This window comes from Phyllobates terribilis, unplaced genomic scaffold (genome assembly GCF_046119375.1).
Source record: "Phyllobates terribilis strain yellow unplaced genomic scaffold, ASM4611937v1 Scaffold_7__3_contigs__length_470593459, whole genome shotgun sequence".
In the NCBI taxonomy this organism is placed as follows: Eukaryota; Metazoa; Chordata; class Amphibia; order Anura; family Dendrobatidae; genus Phyllobates; species Phyllobates terribilis.
The window spans coordinates 129,576,469-129,597,461 of NW_027362767.1; the positions used below are offsets into that span (position 1 = coordinate 129,576,469).

At 43.4% G+C, this 20,993-nt stretch overlaps 1 protein-coding gene across 1 annotated transcript in view; it reads right to left on the reverse strand.

Moving 5' to 3' along the window:
- Positions 1–18,627, reverse strand: part of DISP2 (dispatched RND transporter family member 2) — a 39,477-nt gene extending 20,850 nt beyond the window's left edge. The window contains exon 1 of the mRNA XM_073639139.1: positions 18,174–18,627. Coding sequence (XP_073495240.1) covers positions 18,174–18,241 — 68 coding nt within the window. The 5' untranslated portion in view covers positions 18,242–18,627. The remainder of the gene's footprint in view (positions 1–18,173) is intronic.
- Positions 18,628–20,993: the final 2,366 nt, after the last annotated feature.

Here is a 20,993-nt window from a genome sequence, read left to right on the forward strand (position 1 = left end):
AAATGAAGATAATAATACCAAAGAATTTGTGATTGCAATCATTTTCAGGAAGAAACTGAGTATTATCTGACAGAATTGCAGGGGTGCCAATACTTTTGGCCACCACTGTAAGCTCCATGTGATTCATAACCTCTTTACCGCTCGCAATCTCTCCTTCCTGGGCCTCCCCAAAACATGGCTGACACCCTCTGACACTGCCTCCCCAGCTGCGCTGTGTTATGGTGGCCTCCACTTCACCCACACTCCTTGCCATAGTAACAAACATTGTGGAGTGGATCTTCTCCTTTCTAGCAACGGCACCTTCAACCCAATCCCACCTCTACTCTCCCTTATCCTCCCTTCTTTTGAAGTCCAAACTGTCCGTATCTACTCTCCCTCCAACTTCCAAGTGGCCATCATATACTGACCTCCAGGCCCGGCCACTGCCTTTATTGATCAATTCTCCACCTGGCTTCTTCCCTCTTTCTCTGCTGACATTCCCACCATCATCATGGGTGACTTCAACATCCCTACTGACACCATCCAGTCAACAGCCTCTAAACTCCTGTCACTTACTTCATCTTTTGGACTTACTCAGTGGTCCTTCTCAGCCACCTACACAGATGGACATACATTGGACCTTATCTTCACCCAACTCTGCTCCCTATCTATCCTCACAACCTCCCCTCCACCCCTCCATCCCTGTCCTCCTCACCTGCCACCCATGTCCAGGAACTAGCACAACCCCGCAGATACCTTGCACATCTAGACACTCACACACTCTCTACCTCTATTCTACCACTGACATCCATATCTTCACTCTATGACACAGACAGCGCCAATGCCTTCTACAGTGCCACTCTCGCATCAGCTATTGACGCGGTCGCCCCTCTTGTGCATGGCAGAGTGCAACGATTCAATAGACAACCCTGGCACACGAACCTCACTAAAAAGCTTTATCAAGAGTCCAGGGTCGCAGAGCGGCATTGGAAGAAAGCACATTCGCAAGATGACTTCACTGCATTCAAACAAGAAACATTTGCATTCAAATCAGCCCTCCCCTCTGCTAAACAGGCCTACTTCATAACCCTCATATCTTCCTTGTCCTACAACCCTAAACAGTTATTCAACACGTTTAACTCCCTCCTCCGCCCACCACTGCCCCCTCTGACCTCACTCATCTCTGCTGAGGACTTTGCCGCACACTTCAAAAATAAGATCGCCCAAACAAGGCAAGTCTTTATTCTTTGACCACCACAACACCTTTGTAAAGCAGACCAATACCCTTCCCCCATAACCTTCCTCTCCAACATCACTGAAGGAGAGCTTACTAGTCTCCTCTCCAAATTACACCTCACCACTTGTGCACTTTACCCCATCACACGTCCTCCCCAACCTCATCCCCACACTTATCCCATCCCTAACCCATCTCTACCTATCACTAACTTCTGGTACCTTCCTCTCTGCTTTCAAACATGCCGCAATCACGCCCATCCTCAAAAAGCCATCCCTCGAACCAACTGCTATGTCCAGCTATCGCCCCATATCGCTGCTCCCATTCGCCTCCAAACTCCTTGAACAACATGTTGACGCTGAACTTTCCTCTTACCTCTCATCTAACTCGCTCTTTGACAACCTACAATACGGCTTCCGTCCCCATCATTCCACTGAAACTGCCCTGACCAAAATTACAAACTACTTACAGCCAAAGGTAACTGACAATTCTCTATACTCCTCCTTTTTGACCTGTCCTCTGCCTTCGACACAGTTGACCACTGCCTCCTACTACAGATTCTCTCTTCCTTTGGCGTCAAACACCTTGCCCTATCCTGGATCTCCTCATACCTTTCCAACCGCACATTTAGCGTCTCCCACTCCCACACTAGCCCCTCATCCCGTCCTTTCTCTGTTGGAGTCCCTCAAGGCTCTTTCCTAGGACCCCTACTCTTCTCCATCTATACCCTTGGCCTGAGACAACGCCTAAAGTCCAATGGCTTCCAATACCATCTGTACCCTGACGATACTGAGATCTACCTCTCTGGCCCAGATGTCACCTGTCTGCTGTCCAGAATCCCAGAGTGTCTATCAGCCATGTCAGGAAATATTGAGGAATATTGAAAGTCTGTCAAAGATATTGACCATTTCTCCCTTATTCCCCTTTTGGTGCGTACAAAGCTGTCTCCATAAAAATCTCAGCACAAACCCCAATTAACACAGTCATGAGTAAGGCCTTAAACAAACTGCTGTCAGCCAAGAGGTGCCACCAAGCTACTTGAAATGCGAGCATCTTGTCCCTGGTAGACGCAAGGGGTAATTAGTGGCAGGATCGCACTAATTTGAGTGTAACTGGGAAAACTTGTTTCCCAAGCTTCAAAAAGAAGTTTATAGACACTTTGACTCCGAAACAAAATATTGTAAGTTTCATATGTCCGACAATAACGGGACCTATATTTTTAGTGTCAGGGACAGCCGAGGAAGGTATACATAGTTTTTCATTGCTGTAAGCAAAATCACGGAGCTATAGCGCAAAAACACCAGAATAGCAGACTGCAACTATGCGATGTGTGGTCTCTAAATGCAGGTAAAATCATAACGGAAAAAATGGCGTTATTTGCAAGCTTCTGCGATCAACGAGCGATGAGTTATCGCAGAAGTTAGCGTTTTTAATAAAAATGTGCAGGTTGGAGAGAACACATGGAAAATACACTTGCACTCATTGCCATGGGGGTATTAGGATCATAAGCAACGGGTCGCATTCGATAATGCTCAAATCAAACTGGGGAGCCCCTCCTTAACCTATATTGAATCGTCGCAGCAATCTTTATAGAGTAAGTTGCCTTCTTTTATCCTGTTTATTTTATGTAACTGCTTATGTATTTTAATGTCTCCTTTGTACCATCCTTGTATATATTTTTCCTAAACACAGCCTCCCTTTTGGATTAAATCTAAAGTTTAATAGTTCTGTTTCTTTTGTCCTGTAATTGTTCCTTTCCCGAAGCCATATATGCTACCAAAATGCAGGCGTCCACCCAGGCATGTGTTATATTTCAAAGCTGGACTGTGGTGGCAGAGATTAATATTAGTAATTGGGCTATTGTGAAGCTGACAGTGACAGTACGGGAGCTTAAACATGTATTCCCTGCGTTGGAATCCAGAGGTGTGACGCCATACTCTCACCGGTCGCTTGCCGATACCTAAGTAGCGAGCAGTCTGGATCATGTGCTCGCAATTCTGGACGAAATCTGTTACACAGTGACGGCACGGTGAGATATTGCTTGATCTCCCTGGTGTCGTCGCTGTGGTGATCCCTGACAAGCCATATCCTCCTTCTTCTCCTCTTGCTTCCTCATGCTCAATGTGGATGTGATGACACAGCTTTTCTTCTTAATTATGCCAGACATACTTTGTGTAGGCCAGGAGCAATAGATCTTTAATTTTACGTTGACTTTTGAACCTGTGTTCTTCTTTGGTTGCTCAACACAGACTATTGTTCATAGAAACCTGAATTCTGATCACTTGAGGTGATATTGGTAATTGATGAATGGCTGCTATTCACATCTTATATCAGCTCTTACAACGTATCGTGTGCCAGTTTTGCAATAAAGGGACTCTGAACAATGGGTGTTTGCTAAGATATGTTAAAAAACATTGTAGGGTGTTTGCCAGCCAACATTGGGGGCATGAGCAGTGGATATTCGAGCATTGTAAATTAATATCATGATCCCTGACCCTTGACCTGTGAATGATGGCTTGAAAAGACAAATGTGAACTATAAAAAGGGGACCTCTGCATCTGTTCAAGAAGACACTACAGGATGACCGCATAAGGGACCACAGCCCTGGCTGGAAAGATACAGAAATGCTCCACTGACCATTGCTGGACTATCAGAGATGATTTGAAGAATCCAGGTTGGGACAATCAGGTCACCTGGCCACATATCTCACGACTCTAATCCAGGCAGGCCAACAGAAGGGTGAGATTCTGTAGCTTGCACCATCTCGTGTATTTGTTGGGACTGTTCTATATGTTAGTGATTGCTGGTGGTTCAATAAATTATTGCCACACTGTTTACCATCACCCTGTGTTGTCTGAGTAGTGTTCTGCCCACGAAAGCAGGCCTGTGGAGTTGGTAAGCCAAACTTCCGACTCCTCAATTTCCATGACACCGACTCCTCATACATGGCTCATGTTTAAGTGATAAATTTACTGTAGCAAAGATTCATCTCAGCTAAAAGTCTAAACCCTTAGATCAGGAATAGGACAGACATTTATAGGACATTTCATAACTTTCCCAAATTCTTATGAAAAAATATTCCCCCACAAACTGCATTGAACTACTGTACCCAATTTATTATATATTTTAGGAGTCTGAGTTGGTCCAATTTATACTGACTCCACCAAAATGGGCTCCGACTCCACAGCCCTGCAAGAAAGACTCCGTGTCTTCACAGTGGACAAATCTGAACTCATTATCTTTCCTCCATCTCACGTATCTTCCCCACCTGATCTATCTATCACAATAAATGACATCACGCTTTCTCCTGTATCGGAAATTTGCTGCCTCAGAGTAACCCTTGACTCTGCCCTGTCCTTCAAACCGCACATGCAAGCTCTCGCCACCTCCTGTCGCCTCAAGCTTAAAAATATTTCCAGAATCCTTCCTTTCCTAAACCCTCAATCTACTAAAAGGCTTGTGCATGCCCTCATCATCTCCCGCCTCGACTACTGCAACATCCTCCTCTGTGGCCTACCTACTAACACTCTCGCACCTCTCCAGTCCGTCCTTAACTCTGCTGCCTGACTATTTCATCTCTCTCATCACTACTCCTCTGCTTTCCCCCCTTTGCAAATCCCTTCATTGGCTCCCAATTGCCCTGCGTATCCAGTTCAAATTACTAACACTGTCCATATCCATAACCTCTCTCCTCCGTACATCTCTGAACTAACCTCCCGATATCTTCCTTCACTTAATCTCTGGTACTCCCAAGATCTCCTTCTCTCCTCTACACTTCTTTGTTTCTCACCCAATCGCCTCCAAGATTTCTCCCAAATATCCACCAACCTCTGGAATTCTGTGCTTCAACACGTCCGATTATCTGCCACATTCGGATCCTTCAGATGGAACCAGAATCACGCTGCCACCTCAACACCACCGGAACTACTGCAACCCCCCAACCTACTGTCTCCTTCCCCATCATCCTGTAGAATGTAAGCCCGCAAGGGCAGGGTCCTCTTCCCTCTGTACCAGTCTGTCATTGTTAGTTTGTTTACTATATGTGATATCTGTATTTTGTATGTAACCCCATCCTTATGTACAGCACCATGGAATCAACGGCGCTATATAAATAAATAATAATTTTCTGAAAAATTTCAAGGGTGCCAACACTTTCGGCCATGTTTTCAAGGCAAATCTTGCCACTTAATAAGTTGTGAAATATTTGGCTTGATGTGTCTATTTCAGGCTCGATGACAGAATCGTTAGATAGGTGTTTGGTCTGATTTTTACAATGCAGCCTTTGGAGAGAAGCGTCTTCCTTCACTAACCCAAGCCAAGGTTGTTGCAGCTCCGGGATACGTCATTTCATGTTTCTGCACTGCTTTAATTATCAGATGTATTAATTGAAATACTCCCTGTAATTAAACCTTTCACCAGAGGGAAATGATTGTTTCTCGGCAGGACGAAGCACTGGTATCTACTAATCCGCTGCCTTCCTGGCATTATGTAATGAGATAGCTCAGTGCTGGAGAATCTACATCTGTCCGGTAATGAACTGAATGAAGAGGATTTTTAAGGGAAATCAACAATCTCAAAATTGTAATCTGCTCCCTCTGGTCTCTTCGCAATCATCGTAGCAGATATATCTGTTTGTTTCCTGCAAGGAAGCAGGCGGCCAGGGAGAACACAGCTGCCATCCAACCGGAGATATCACAGAACCCAGTATGTGCCAAAAAAAGCATTCCCTCCACCATTACTCCACCTCCATCAGCCTGAACTATTGTACATCAATTTATTTTGCATGCGTCAAGTTCTGACCCTGCGATAAGTATGGGGTAGGAGAAATCTGGAATCATCTGATCATGATATGTATTTTTTTCTGCTCAGTGACCCAAAGTTTGCTTTCTTGCCTTCCTAGTTTCCTTGGACAACAATAGCACTAAAATTTGCCTTCTAAAGTTTTAGCCCATCGATATGAAACGGTGAGTTGGCATTAGATGAAATTTACAATTTCCTTGGCCCCCTTTCTTCAAACAGTAATTTAAGTCTACAGGATCCTCCATTACTGGATGTCATGTATAAGAAATAGGTGCCAGTTTTTTTTTGTTTTTTTTTATTAATTAAATACTGGCCCCGATACTTGTACCGATGACCATGTCTTGTCGTGGATCAGATATATTAATACTGTGCAAAAAGTTTAGGCAGGTGTGGAAAAATTGCTATAAAGTGAGAATGCTTTCGAAAATAGAAGTGTTAGGCTACGTTCCCACAATGAGATTTTGGTGATTTTTTGATGCTGTAGATTTTCTGCAAAATAGGTTACTTGCATTTTTCTAAAATACGCAGAGTAAAAAACGCACCAAAAACTCATTGTGGGAATGTGGCCTTAATGGCCCATGCAGACGTCCTTGCAAATCGGTCTGCAATGCACAGACTGGCCCGACCAGAACGTCACAGCCTCATAGACATGATAGCTTATTTTTTTTTATCAATTAAAAGAATGCAAAAGGAAAAAAAATTTAAAGGGGTATCAATACTTTCCGTACCCACTGTATATATCTGTAAACCTTATACTTTTAAGGCATTCGATTAAATATACTTGTTAAAACATACAAATGTTTTCAATACACAATGCATCCAATAGACGAATAGCTAGAACTAATATTGGATTTGGAATTACTAGGGGTAATACTGTCAAACTAATAAAAGGCAACCAAAATAATAGAACTTACTAGATATCAGACTTGTGCACAAAAAGATGAGTCACAAATAAAGTCTCTATGAGGGATAGCTCCCTTCCTGACCACGAAGGTTGGCACCCAGAAGTTAGAAAAACAAGTTAGAACACAACAGCCAGGGATGACAAGTTAGAAACCAAGAATGAGTTAAATTGAAGCCACAACACAGTTGTGGACATCAATTAAAACAATGGAGATTTAAGGCCAGATTCATAATTTTTGCTCAAAATTCTTCAAAATAATGGTCGTCATTCTTACGCTTTGCACAAAATAAATTAATGCTCTTTACTTTTTTTCCTGCGCTTTTTTTTTTGTGTAAAAATTGCTCAAAAATTTCAGGTGTAAATAAAATCATTCCAGGAGGGGACTGGAGTACATATGCACAAAAATGTTATGACATTCTAAAAAGTCGCAATTGATGAAATGGCTGAAAACATCTGGAAAAATAGAACTATGCGTACATTGGCTAGCATAAAAAAAAAGGCAAACATATATAAAATAAACTTTTAAAAAGGGCGCAAATGAAAGGAAGAATTTGGGGCAAATTAAAAACAGCCTAAAAGCTCCTAAAAATAGATAAAAAAAGAGCAAATGCAATAATGAATCGGGCCCCTCTGCCTTAAAAGTTTGTCCATCAGGTACAACATTTTTACAAAGGAGTAAAAAAAATTGAAAGATGTAATAATCACCTCACTGTTTTTCTCAAAGCTCGGTCCCCCTGCCGGTCTCTACTACCAGCTACAGCAATGACGTATGGAACTCAGGGGCATGAGACCTCTGTAGCCACCATTGGGCAGCTTTGGAATGGGAACAGTAAGGAATCGGTGAGGTAAGTATTTCTTCCTTTTTTTTTTTTTTTTTTTTTTTTTAAACCCATTCTGGGCCCTTTGTAACAAAAATAATTACCCATCAGAAACCCCTTTAGGGGTCTAGAGGAAGGAGAGTTGCTGGGGTGACACGTGGCCATTAGTTGCTTTCCATTATACTAGGTGGTCCACCATGAAAGACTACATTGAAGCTCTGTGATCAGACAAAACCTCGCTAAAATAAGAGCTGATCACTAAGGGTTCAAGGAGTTGAACCTGCAGCAATTACAGTCTGATAAACAGGGTTAGTCTTTTTTAGCTCCCCAAGGCTGGGTGTCCATTAGCCAGGTCTCAGTCCGTCTCACTCCTTATTCACATTACGTCACTTGACAAATGGTAAGGTTTTAATACTAGAGGTTAGGACCGTTCCGAATAGGGTCACCTTGACGTGGTGGGATAGCTTTGACGTTTTTTGATCAAAATTATGTTAACTAATCCCCCTATATTATTTTCATGCACTATCACTATTTATTTACTGCAGGGTATTTGCTCATTTTGTTTTTATCTTGGGTTTTGTCTGTTTAGTGGTCAGTGTGAACATGAGCTCACACTCTGCATGCACACCAACTTATATTCCAGTTCATCTCTAAGTTTTTGTTTCAGATTTTTTTGCACTCTGTGCAAATAAGAGTGTGGGCTCCCTTTTATTTGATCTGGACATTACATTCATGTAGTTCCCATGGCTCAGTGTCCATTAGCTGGGTCTCATTTTAGCACTCATTCACATTATTTCGCTTGATATATGGTAAGGTTTTAATACTAGAGGTTAGGACAGGCCAGAATAGGGTCACCGTGACGTGGTGGGATGGTTTTAAATTTTTTTTATGAAAATTATGTTAACTAAGTACCCTGTATTATTTTTATGCAGTATTGCTATTTATTTATTTATTTATTTACAGCAGGGTATTTGCTTATTTTGTTTTCATCTTAGGTTACTCTTTTTTTTAGTAAACCACACCTAAACTTTCTTTTTTTTTTATAAAATCGTCCAGCGTGGAAGGTTATAAAACTTTGCAAATCACTTTATTTGGGGATTTGTTGTCGGTCCTGTAAATAAGTTGCGAGTAAGTGGATTCCCTGGCTTTTCCCCAGTCTATTTCGCAGCCTTCAGCTGCATTAATATCAGAACGTACTGATTTGGAGTACAAATGATGGCAGTGATGGGTTAGCACTTCTGCTGAACTGAGCCAACCCATCACCCATCAAAATTTAAAGGAGTGAAGACAAATACTCTAACAAAGTGATTTGCAAAGTTTGGAAGCCAAATATCACTGCCATAGAGATCTGATCTTTTCTAACGCCAAAAATAGTTTTTCTCATCAACCTTGTACTAAGCGAAGATGCTTTGAACATTCTGGATGAGATGCTGAACCTGCACAGCCATATTTATTTAAAGTGCCTGGCAACCGCATCCAGACATGGTTCATTTACTAGGATGTGCTTGAAAACGGTAATTAAGAGGCGATTCTTCCTCTGAGCGAGGATATAAATAATCCACATTCGACGGAAGATGTTTAGACCTGATTTTGATATTTTGTTAAAATTGTGATTATTTTTTATTTATTTTTTGTGCGAGAGCAGAAATGCAAGCAAAGGAGCTGGGATGGAAAAAGAGGGTTGGGACACGGTCTGACATAACTACATTAGTAAATTATACACTCCATGATGAGAAACGTTACGTTGTAGTCAAATTACTGGTATTATTGGGGTATCCCCTATCCTTTAGTTATCCCCTATCCCATCCTTCCTGATTACTGGGGGGTCCGACCCCTGGAACACCCACTGATCCCGAGAACCAGGAGCGAATGGAGCAGTGGTCAATAATGCTCACAACCACTTCATCCTGCACAGAGTTCAGCTGGTCTTCAGCACTCCCTTAAGAAGTAATAGGGCGGAGATGCATATGGTCAATTCACGCAGGACTGTTCAGAGACCCAATTCTCAGGATCGATGAGGATCCTATTGTTCGGACCCCTAGTGATCAGAAAGTTATTCTTTATCCAATGGACTTCCAAACTTGAGACTATCCCATTTGTATGAAAAATCTTATCAGGACTTCAGATTTCTTTTTTAATAGCCTAACGGGACTCTGTCAGCACAAGATGACTGTTCAAACCAAGCACAGACGCCAGATGCACCTTTGGCTTGCCTAAACAGTTCAGCTTCCCGTTTTGCCTACTTGTTTTCCATCTATGTCTGCGGCTTTTACTTGATTGATAGCTCTGTTTCTAGAGGAACTAGAGTGGGTGGACAGATGGAAAAAAAAGTAGGTGAATGGAAAGTGACCCTCTAAGAGTTAACCCGGCACGGCTCTGTAGTCTGTGTAGCAGCTGGGCCTGATATTATCGCTTCACTGAGCTGCAAGTATCAATCACAGCTGCTATTAAAAGTGCAGAGCTGTTCTGTACAGAGCAGTGTAAACAATAAAGCCAATGTGGCAGTTCCTGGAGCACCGTGGCTCCTCCAGACAGCTCTTTGACGGGGGTGACATGAGCTACACCCACTGTGGAGACACGGGGTCAGTGGGTGTTCTTGTCCGCTGGCTCAAGACCGCATGGACCAGGGCTCATCCCACTGAACACCGGCACTCCTTTTCCCGTGGGCATAATACTAAGACAACACAGGGTGAATAACACAGTGTGGCAATACTTTAATGAACCCACCAACAGACAATAAACACAAAGAACAGTCCCAGCAAATACCCAAGATGTTGCAAATTACAGAGTCCTCACCCTTCCGCTGACTTGCCAGGATTAAAGCAGCTGTGACTTCAGGGCTTCCAGGGCCAACTACCCTCACCAGTGGCACCCCGCTATTGGCAGGCACCCACATAGAGGAGGAAGCAACAAGCTTAGGAAGCTGATAATCCATTGAGGTACGTGACCAGATGACTGGAGGGTCCCAACCTGGCTTCCCCAAATGTCTACATGGGGCCAGGTGACAGGAGGGTCCCAACCTAGCGTCCCCAAATGTCTCCATGGGTTCAGTGATGGTGAACGGAGCAGAACTGTATTCTTCCAGCTAGGGCCATGGTCCTTAATACTGGCATCCTGTAGAATGTCAAATCTGTGTCCCTCTTGATGGAGCCATGGTGTCCTGCCTGTGTTCTGTCAAGTCACTTTCTTGTAGCAGAAGGATAGAAAATTCCTTTTTATACCCACATCTGTGGTTCAGGTCATCATCCACAGGTCAGGGGGGATGTGTTTAACTCTAATTGTTTGAGTAATCAATCTGCATAGTTTGTCCTTCACTGCTCTGCTGGTCAACAAGCTACATGGACTTACACAATGGTCAATCAACATATTAGAAAACATTGTTCAATGACCCTGCATCCCTGTCTTGCATAGATAGCAGACAATAAGTTACAACAAACATCAACTGCAGAGTTAACGTTTAGGCTAATATAACAATGGCCTATGTCTCTTGATCCATCAAAGAAACAAACACATAAATTCAATAGTCAACATTCAGACAATAGTCTATGTCTCTGGGCCTACTGAATTTATGTTTGGCATAATTAAGACCAATCTAAAAATCAAGCAATGCTGACCCAACCTCTCCAACCACTTAAACCCCTTTACAACCTATGACGTACAGGTACGTCATATGTCGCCTGCCCTTTTTTCCACCCTTGGGTGTTAGGGGCACATGACAGCTGATCAGATCAGCTGTCCTGTGCCCCTATCACCTGGGGGTGCAATAGCGATCCACCCGCGGCTGTTAAATCAATCTCTGACAGCGGCATTTAACACGATCGCGCCGGAAGTGCGTCATTAGCTCCACTCCTTCGGCGCCCATCACATGAAGCCCTGCTATGTGTAGCACAAGCGATAGAATGATCGCAGCTTCAAGTCTCCCATGGAAACTATTGAAGCCAGTAAAAAGAAAAGTTTTTAAAAATATAAAAAAATTACAAAAATATAAAAGTTCAAATCACCCCCCTTTCGCCCCATTCAAAATAAAACAATAATAAAAAAAAGCACACATATTTGGTATCGCCGCGTTCAGATTCGCCCAATCTATCAATATATAAAAATAATTAATTTGATAGGTAACCGGCGTAACGAGAAAAAAAAATCAAAACAACAGAATTATGTTTTCTTGGTCGCTGCAACATTGCAATAAAATGCAATAACAGACGATCAAAACATTGTATCTACCCAAAAATAGTATCAATAAAAACGTCAGCTTGACGCGCAAAAAACACCAAGGTTACTTTACTGGTAGCCGGTTTTTCCAGAACCCATGACAGCACACCTGAGAGGATCTGCCCACCAAGGACAGGAAACCTTCTGAAATAAAAGGGTGGCACCTCTCCCCCGCTTCAGTTGGTTACAGAGCATTGAGAGAACCTCCGTAAAAAGAGTTAAACATAAAATCCAACACCACATCACACAACACCCAACTATAGTGCACACCCATATGGTGAGAAATGGGGAGGAAATATACGGGTGCAGTCATGAGTTCTGGAAAACCCGGCTACCGGTAAGTAATTTTCTCTTCACCCATGACAGCCCACCTGAGAGACTTTTGGAGAAATTGAAACACCTTAGGCAGGGACCACCGCTTGCAGCAGCCTTCTACCAAAGGTTAAGTCAGTCAAGTAGGATAGATCCAACCGATAGTATTTAAACAAGATAAATGGTGACTATCAGGTAGCGGCCTTACATATTTGATCTATCGATACGTCTGCCTTCTCTGCCCAGGAGGTAGCCATGGCTCTGGTGGAGTGAGCCTTGATGCCATCAAGGATTGGGGTGTCACTGGCAGAGTAGGCTAAGCAAATGGCCTCCCTAATCTATCTGGCTATAGTCCCTTTTGTTACTCCGTAACCCTTCCTATTCCCTTGGAAAACTACGAACAGGGATTGGCCTCATCTCCACTGGCTAGTTACATGAATGTATTGCAAAAGAGCCCTTCTAATATCAAGGATATAAAATTTTTGTTCCCCTGGGGTCTTTGGGTTTTCACAAAAGGAGGGCAGAACAATTTCCTGACTCCTATGAAATTTAAACGCTACCTTAGGGAGGTATGCTGGATCAGGTTTTAACACTATCCTATTCTCAAATATTTGTGTATATAGGGAGGTAGGCAGGGTCAGCCACCTCCGAATCCCCTGCTGCCTCCTTCCAGGTTGTTTTGTCCCCCTCGCCCGGCCCCAAGCAGCCGCGTTTCCACATGCCAGCCGGCGTTGCACAGGGTGCCACCATCTTTTTCCTCGTGCTGTCCCCGACGCCATTAAGGCACGCCCTACCCAGCATGCCCCACACCGTGACATCAGAGGGGCGCGACCACTGACTTCATCTCTTCCGGTCATGTGTTCGGCAGATGGAGGTCGGCGCGGTGGTGTGCAGAAGGCCAGGACCTCTTCACCACCAGCACTCGCACATGCAGCAGGCCCCCGGGAAAACTGTGCACGGCGCCACCAGTACCTGAAGGCCGGCGCCACGGACCCACAGCCCATTCTTCCAGCGCCGGGACAGGCCTGGGTAATTCCATATCTCCGACGTATTCTTCCAAAAGGATTCCCATCAAAGACAGGAAACCAACTGAAGCGGGGGAGAGGTATCGCCCTTTTATTTCAGAAGGTTTCCTGCCCTTGGTGTGCGGATCCTCTCTCTCAGATGTGTTGTCATGGGTGAAGGGAAAATAAGCCCTCACCCAGCCCCAAATCCCAAAAAACAGAGACGCTACGGGTCTCGGAAAATGGCACCATTTTTTTTTACAAACTTTGAATTTTTCTTTCACCACATAAATAAAAAAGAACCTATACATGTTTGTTATCTACAAACTCAAAATGACCTGTGAAATCATAATGGCAGGTCAGTTGTAGAATTTAGTGAACATGGTAAAAAAAAAAAAAAACAATTGTGGAATTGCACTTTTTTTTGCAATTTCACCACATTTGGATTTTTCCCCCACTTTCCAGTACACTACATGGTAAAACCAATGGTATCATTCAAAACTACAACTTGCCCCGCAAAAAATAAGCCCTCACATGGCAATATTGACGGATAAATAAAAAAGTTATGGCTCTAAGAAGAAGGAGAGCAAAAAATGAAAACGCAAAACGGAAAAACCTAAGGTGGTGAAGGGGTTAAAGATGCAGCAAATTTATTCCTCCACTTCTTCAAAGAGCCATAACTTTTTTGTCTATTTTCTGTTTTTTTTCTGTAGGACGAGCTTTAGTTTTAAATGCCCTTTACCATATAATTTATTGGAATAAGGGAAAAAAATCCAAAGTACATAAAATGGAGAAAATAAAACCCCACAATTCTTGCATTGTTTTTTTGGGTTGTTTTTACAGCATTCAATGTGTAGTAAAAATGAGCTGGGATCATTATTCCCCAGATCAGTTTGATTGTGGTGATGCCAAACATGTTTTTTTTTTGTTTTTTTTACTATTTTAGTGACTTTACTACCTCTACATATCCCATAGACTTTAACCGTCCGGGCGGTCTGCACTTTACTCTGTGCTGACGTTCTAAAATGTAAGTGCAGAGTAAACTGCTTGCATCAGATTGTGCGTCTGTGGAAGCAGGGAGCCGGGTGTCAGAGATGGCCAGACTCCCCACTGAGAAGGCAGAGATGGTTTATTACCATCTCTGCCTTCCTGATTGTTGTATACACAATACTGAATAAGCACTGTGTATACAGTATAGAAAGCACTGACAGCGTTTCCTCGGATGAACCCAGCGTGATCATTGAGTGTAGAGAGGGAGCAGGAGACTCATTCAGATCTATTATGCTGAATTTCCCTTTACCTGGGACCAATATATCAGTCCCAGTTACAGGGGAAATCAGCAATAAAAATAATTTGCTAATATATTAAAAACCTCCCATCCCCAAAAGTCTTTTAAGACTTTATGGAGGTTACAGTGTGTGTAAACTAAATGAAACAAAGAAATAAAGCAAATAAATAAATAAAAATAAACAAAAAAAATATGTAAGACTGCATTTCCAAAGCACTGTTTCTAGCCCTGGCAATGTAGAAAAAAAGTGTGATTCCTTCTGTCTGGTTGTTGTGATGCCATCTTCCTGGTGATTTTAGTAATCAGGAAGCAAATGGTTGTCAGCTATAAGGACAAAAATTGTGTTTGATATTGTTTTATCCCTTTATGTGTTAGTTTTCAACATTTGCTGAGCCAAATATTTAGCATATTTTGTCATGAGTATTCGAATTTTATCTACATTTTTTTTTTTTTGTGTGTGTGTGTGCGTTTTTAAAACATGGCAAAGACAAAGCCAAATTTCTCACCAAATGTCAGGAAGCTTATTATTCTGAGAGTGAAGTCAGGCAAAAGCCAAAAAGAGGTAGCTATGGAATTCACCTGTTCTCAGAGTCAAGTGTTACGTATATTAAAGAAAGAAAAAGAAGGTTATGGAACGGCGGACAAACCTAGAAGTGGACGACCACGGAAAACTTCCTCTAGAGTTGATCACATTATTAAGAAAAAGTCAGTATCTGAAATCCATAAAAATGCTGTACAGATTTCACATGAAATGAACGAAGAATAAAGGGTCAAAGTGAGTCGCCAAACTGTGGTGTGACGGCTAAGAGCAATATGGTTGAATGCACAAGGTCCAGTCAAGAAGCCTTTAATCTCTGCAAAGAACCGGAAGGTCCGACTTGAGTTTGCCAAAGAACACAGCAAACAGATTGGTCTAAGGTGTTGTGGTCGGATGAAACAAAGTTCAATCTGTTTGGTAGTGATGGCAAGCACTATATATACCGCCCAACTGTAAAACGTAATAATGTAAGGTACCAAACACCTACAGTGAAACATGGTGGAGGCTATGTCATGGTTTGGGGCTGCTTTTCTGCATCTGCCATTCGCCCTCTGCATAGAATTGATGCAAATATGAATGCTACCATGTACAAGGATATACTGGAGAATGTAATGCTGCCACATGGTAAATCCAAAGTAGGCAGGGGATGGAAACTCCAGCATGACAATGATTCTGAGCACACATTCAAGTTAGTCACAAATCGTTGGCAAAGAAAAATGTTCTCCTGTTGCAATGGCCAAGCCAATCATCTGATTTACACCCTATAGAGCACCTTTGGGATGAGTTAGGGCGACGAGTTGGGGGCCGTAACCATAGCAATAAAGATGAATTGTTTACAGATTTACAAATGGAATGGAGCAAGATCCCTCAAGATGTCTTGAATACCCGAGAGGCTTCAATGCCCCGTCGGTGTAGTAATTAAAGCAAGAGCTTAGGCTACAAATTACTAAGTTATGGCATTGTGAGCAATGAATTATTCTCTATGTTGTGATCAATAAATAGTATACACATATTATAAAAATATAAAAAGTAGGCAGCACTCCAATCATTACCAAAGCAAACTCTATGTAAAGGACACAATGTAAAATGTTATTTAGAGGTCCTTTATGACTGTAAAAAATAATAAAAAATGTAAAAAAAAATAATCACTTATCTTCCAGTTTTCTTTACTTTTTACCACAATATCAGAAAAAACCCGTATATAAAAATAACATAAAAATTAAGCCCCATCTACCATGAAAATAAAATGTGTCAAACACTATATGACTATCCAAATGGTACAATTTTTTAGAGCCGTTAAAAGCATATGTATGATAAAATCTGAAAATATGCCCGGTCTAGAAGGGGCAAAATGGTCTGGTCCTGAACTGCTTAAAAAATTGGTTTGTCACCATTTTCTGTCACCCATAGTTTTTTAATCGGTGGGGCTATATGGTAGCATGCTATTTTTGCATGTCTACTACTGCAGGGTATTTGCTCGTTTATCACATGGAAACAGTTTGTTTTGTTGTTTTACTTATTAAGTGCAAATATTTCAGGACAGCGCACAATGACATGTATCCATCCCAGGACAGCGCACAATGACATGTATCCATCCCAGGACAGCGCACAATGACATGTGTCCATCCCAGGACAGCGCACAATGACATGTGTCCATCCCAGGACAGCGGGCAATGACATGTGTCCATCCCAGGACAGCGCGCAATGACATGTATCCATCCCAGGACAGCGAGCAATGACATGTATCCATCCCAGGACAGCGCACAATGACATGTATCCATCCCAGGACAGCGCACAATGACATGTATCCATCCCAGGACAGCGGGCAATGACATGTGTCCATCCCAGGACAGCGGGCAATGACATGTATCCATCCCAGGACAGCGCGCAATGACATGTATCCATCCCAGGACAGCGAGCAATGACATGTATCCATCCCAGGACAGCGCACAATGACATGTATCCATCCCAGGACAGCGCACAATGACATGTATCCATCCCAGGACAGCGGGCAATGACATGTGTCCATCCCAGGACAGCGGGCAATGACATGTGTCCATCCCAGGACAGCGCGCAATGACATGTATCCATCCCAGGACAGCGCGCAATGACATGTGTCCATCCCAGGACAGCGCGCAATGACATGTGTCCATCCCAGGACAGCGGGCAATGACATGTGTCCATCCCAGGACAGCGCGCAATGACATGTGTCCATCCCAGGACAGAGCGCAATGACATGTGTCCATCCCAGGACAGCGCGCAATGACATGTGTCCATCCCAGGACAGCGCGCAATGTCATGTATCCATCCCAGGACAGCGCGCAATGACATGTATCCATCCCAGGACAGCGCGCAATGACATGTGTCCATCCCAGGACAGCGGGCAATGACATGTGTCCATCCCAGGACAGCGCGCAATGACATGTATCCATCCCAGGACAGCGCGCAATGACATGTGTCCATCCCAGGACAGCGCGCAATGACATGTGTCCATCCCAGGACAGCGGGCAATGACATGTGTCCATCCCAGGACAGCGCGCAATGACATGTATCCATCCCAGGACAGCGGGCAATGACATGTGTCCATCCCAGGACAGCGCGCAATGACATGTGTCCATCCCAGGACAGCGCGCAATGACATGTGTCCATCCCAGGACAGCGCGCAATGACATGTATCCATCCCAGGACAGCGCGCAATGACATGTGTCCATCCCAGGACAGCGCGCAATGTCACGATACAGCACTTGGATACTAACTGCATTAACTGACACATAACAGATGTCAGCTCATGGAAAGATGAAAGCGCTAATAATGCATTTCATATAACGGGGGGAGCAGATGTGATGTAAGAAGGGGCAGTAATGGGGAATAAGCCACAATAATAATAATAATTGCACATGATATGAATTATGACTTGTGGAAAGAGATATTGATGGTAGAGAGCTTTTAGTACAGGAGCACTGAGGAGTGACAGTCCAGGAGATGGAGAGAAAAGGAAAGCAGGAATGGTTGGTGATAGATGACAGGGGTCACATCTTGCAATGATGAATCATGCATGATGTTAGGGGATATTGCTCTTGCTACCTGGTTTCCTCCCTTTGGCCATCACTGCTTCCACCAGCATGTTCCTCCTGGAAATGGCGTCTGTCCATATTGTTTTAAAATCCCAGACTACAGGGAAATGTCAGAGCTTCTGTAGATCAGCAGCCCTCTCCTAGAATAATGCTGATTGCTTTCCAAAGGCTGCTGCTGCTGGGTGCTGTCCAGGATCTGTGCTGCTGAAATGCTCCTCAGCCTTGTGTGCTGCTGCTGCTGCTGCTGAGCACTGGCCAGTAGGCTCTGTGCTGCCTCCTGTGCCCTTCCACTGATAAGGTGCATGCGTGCTACAAGCCATCCACTCGGCTCATACATGGACAGGGATGGAGGAAGGAAGGGAAGGAGGAGAACCCATCTGGAGGCAAGCAGACAGAGACAGAGCTGCAGCCTATCAGGCAGAGAGAGAGGGAGAGAGTGCTGCTGCTCAGCAAGGTCACCCCCCCCCCCCCCCAGTATCAGAGAGCAGGGAGGTGGGAGCACAGCCCCCATCACATGAGCAGGGGCACACAACACTCTCTAGTTGTGGATTTTCTGTAACAATTTTTATACAATATAGTCTCCCAAATATATGTATCATAGCTAATCATACATGATCTCGGCTGTCTACCTGTCCACCTGCACAGATAACCGTCCCACAATGTTTCATCTACATAAAATCTATAAAACAAATAGAAGCAGCGCCAGTCTTCAAAATAATAGGGCACAAAGCCTCCAAGGTATATACTAAAATAAAGATCTATTCATACAGTGGTGGCCAAAAGTATTGGCACCCCTGCAATTCTGTCAGATAATACTCAGTTTCTTCCTGAAAATGATTGCAATCACAAATTCTTTGGTCTTATTATCTTCATTTAATTTGTCTTCAATGAAAAAACACAAAAGAGAATGAAGCAAAAATCAAATCATTGATCATTTCACACAAAACTCCAAAAATGGGCCAGACAAAAGTATTGGCACCCTCAGCCTAATACTTGGTTGCACAACCTTTAGCCAAAATAACTGCGAACAACCGCTTCCGGTAACCATCAATGAGTTTCTTACAATGTTCTGCTGGAATTGTAGACCATTCTTCTTTGGCAAACTGCTCCAGGTCCCTGATATTTGAAGGGTGTCTTCTCCAAACTGCCATTTTGAGATCTCTCCACTGGTGTTCTATGAGATTCAGGTCTGGACTCATTGCTGGCCACCTTAGAAGTCTCCAGTGCTTTCTCTCAAACCATTTTATAGTGCTTTTGGAAGTGTGTTTTGGGTCATTGTCCTGCTGGAAGACCCATGACCTCTGAGGGAGACCCAGCTTTCTCACACTGGGCCCTACATTATGCTGCAAAATTTGTTTGTAGTCTTCAGACTTCATAATGCCATGCACACGGTCAAGCAGTCCAGTGGCAGAGGCAGCAAAGCAACCCCAAAACATCAGGGAACCTCCGCCATGTTTGACTGTAGGGACCGTGTTCTTTTCTTTGAATGCCTTTTTTTTTTCCTGTACACTCTATGTTGATGCGTTTTCCCAAAAAGCTCTACTTTTGTCTCATCTGACCAGAGAACATTCTTCCAAAACGTTTTAGGCTTTCTTAGGTAAGTTTTGGCAAACTCCAGCCTGGCTTTTTTATGTCTCGGGGTAAGAAGTGGGGTCTTCCTGGGTATCCCACCATACAGTCCCTTTTCATTCAGACGCCGACGGATAGTACGGGTTGACACTGTTGTACCCTTGGACTGCAGGGCAGCTTGAACTTGTTTGGATGTTAGTCGAGGTTCTTTATCCACCATCCGCACAATCTTGCGTTGAAATCTCTCGTCAATTTTTCTTTTCTGTCCACATCTAGGGAGGTTAGCCACAGTGCCATGGGCTTTACACTTCTTGATGACACTGCGCACGGAAGACACAGGAACATTCAGGTCTTTGGAGATGGACTTGTAGCCTTGAGATTGCTCATGCTTCCTCACAATTTGGTTTCTCAAGTCCTCAGACAGTTCTTTGGTCTTCTTTCTTTTCTCCATGCTCAATGTGGTATACACAAGGACACAGGACAGAGGTTGAGTCAACTTTAATCCATGTTAACTGGCTGCAAGTGTGATTTAGTTATTGCCAACACCTGTTAGGTGCCACAGGTAAGTTACAGGTGCTGTTAATTACACGAATTAGAGAAGCATCACATGATTTTTCAAACAGTGCCAATACTTTTGTCCACCCCCTTTTTTAGGTTTGGTGTGGAATTATATCCAATTTGGCTTTAGGACAATTTTTTTTGTGTTTTTTCATTGAAGACAAATTAAACGAAGATAATAATACCAAAGAATTTGTGATTGCAATCATTTTCAGGAAGAAACTGAGTATTATCTGACAGAATTGCAGGGGTGCCAATACTTTTGGCCACCACTGTATATCCATATGTCTGTCTACCTATCTATCATCTATCTATCCCATATCTGTCATCTATTATCTATTTATCTACCATCTATCCCATATCTCTATAGCTATCATCAATTTATTATCTATCATCTATCTCATATCTATCAATTCAGGAGCAAATCTAGGTTTTCCTGCAAAAATTCACTTTAGCGCCCTCTCCTATACACTGCGTAAGCGTGATTATCGCATATGAGTGGTTATGTGATGACCGCTGGAATGGACAAGCAGAGCAGAATCCTGACAGTGTATAACTTCAGAAGCATAGCTAGGGGTTCAGCTCAGGAGGGACAAAACTGAGTGGGCCCCTAACCAGCCAATGGCAGCAGGCAACGCGACTGCTATGGGGCCTGTAGAAGGGGGAACCTGGTGGTGGCCCCCACTCCACCCGTCAGCTCCCG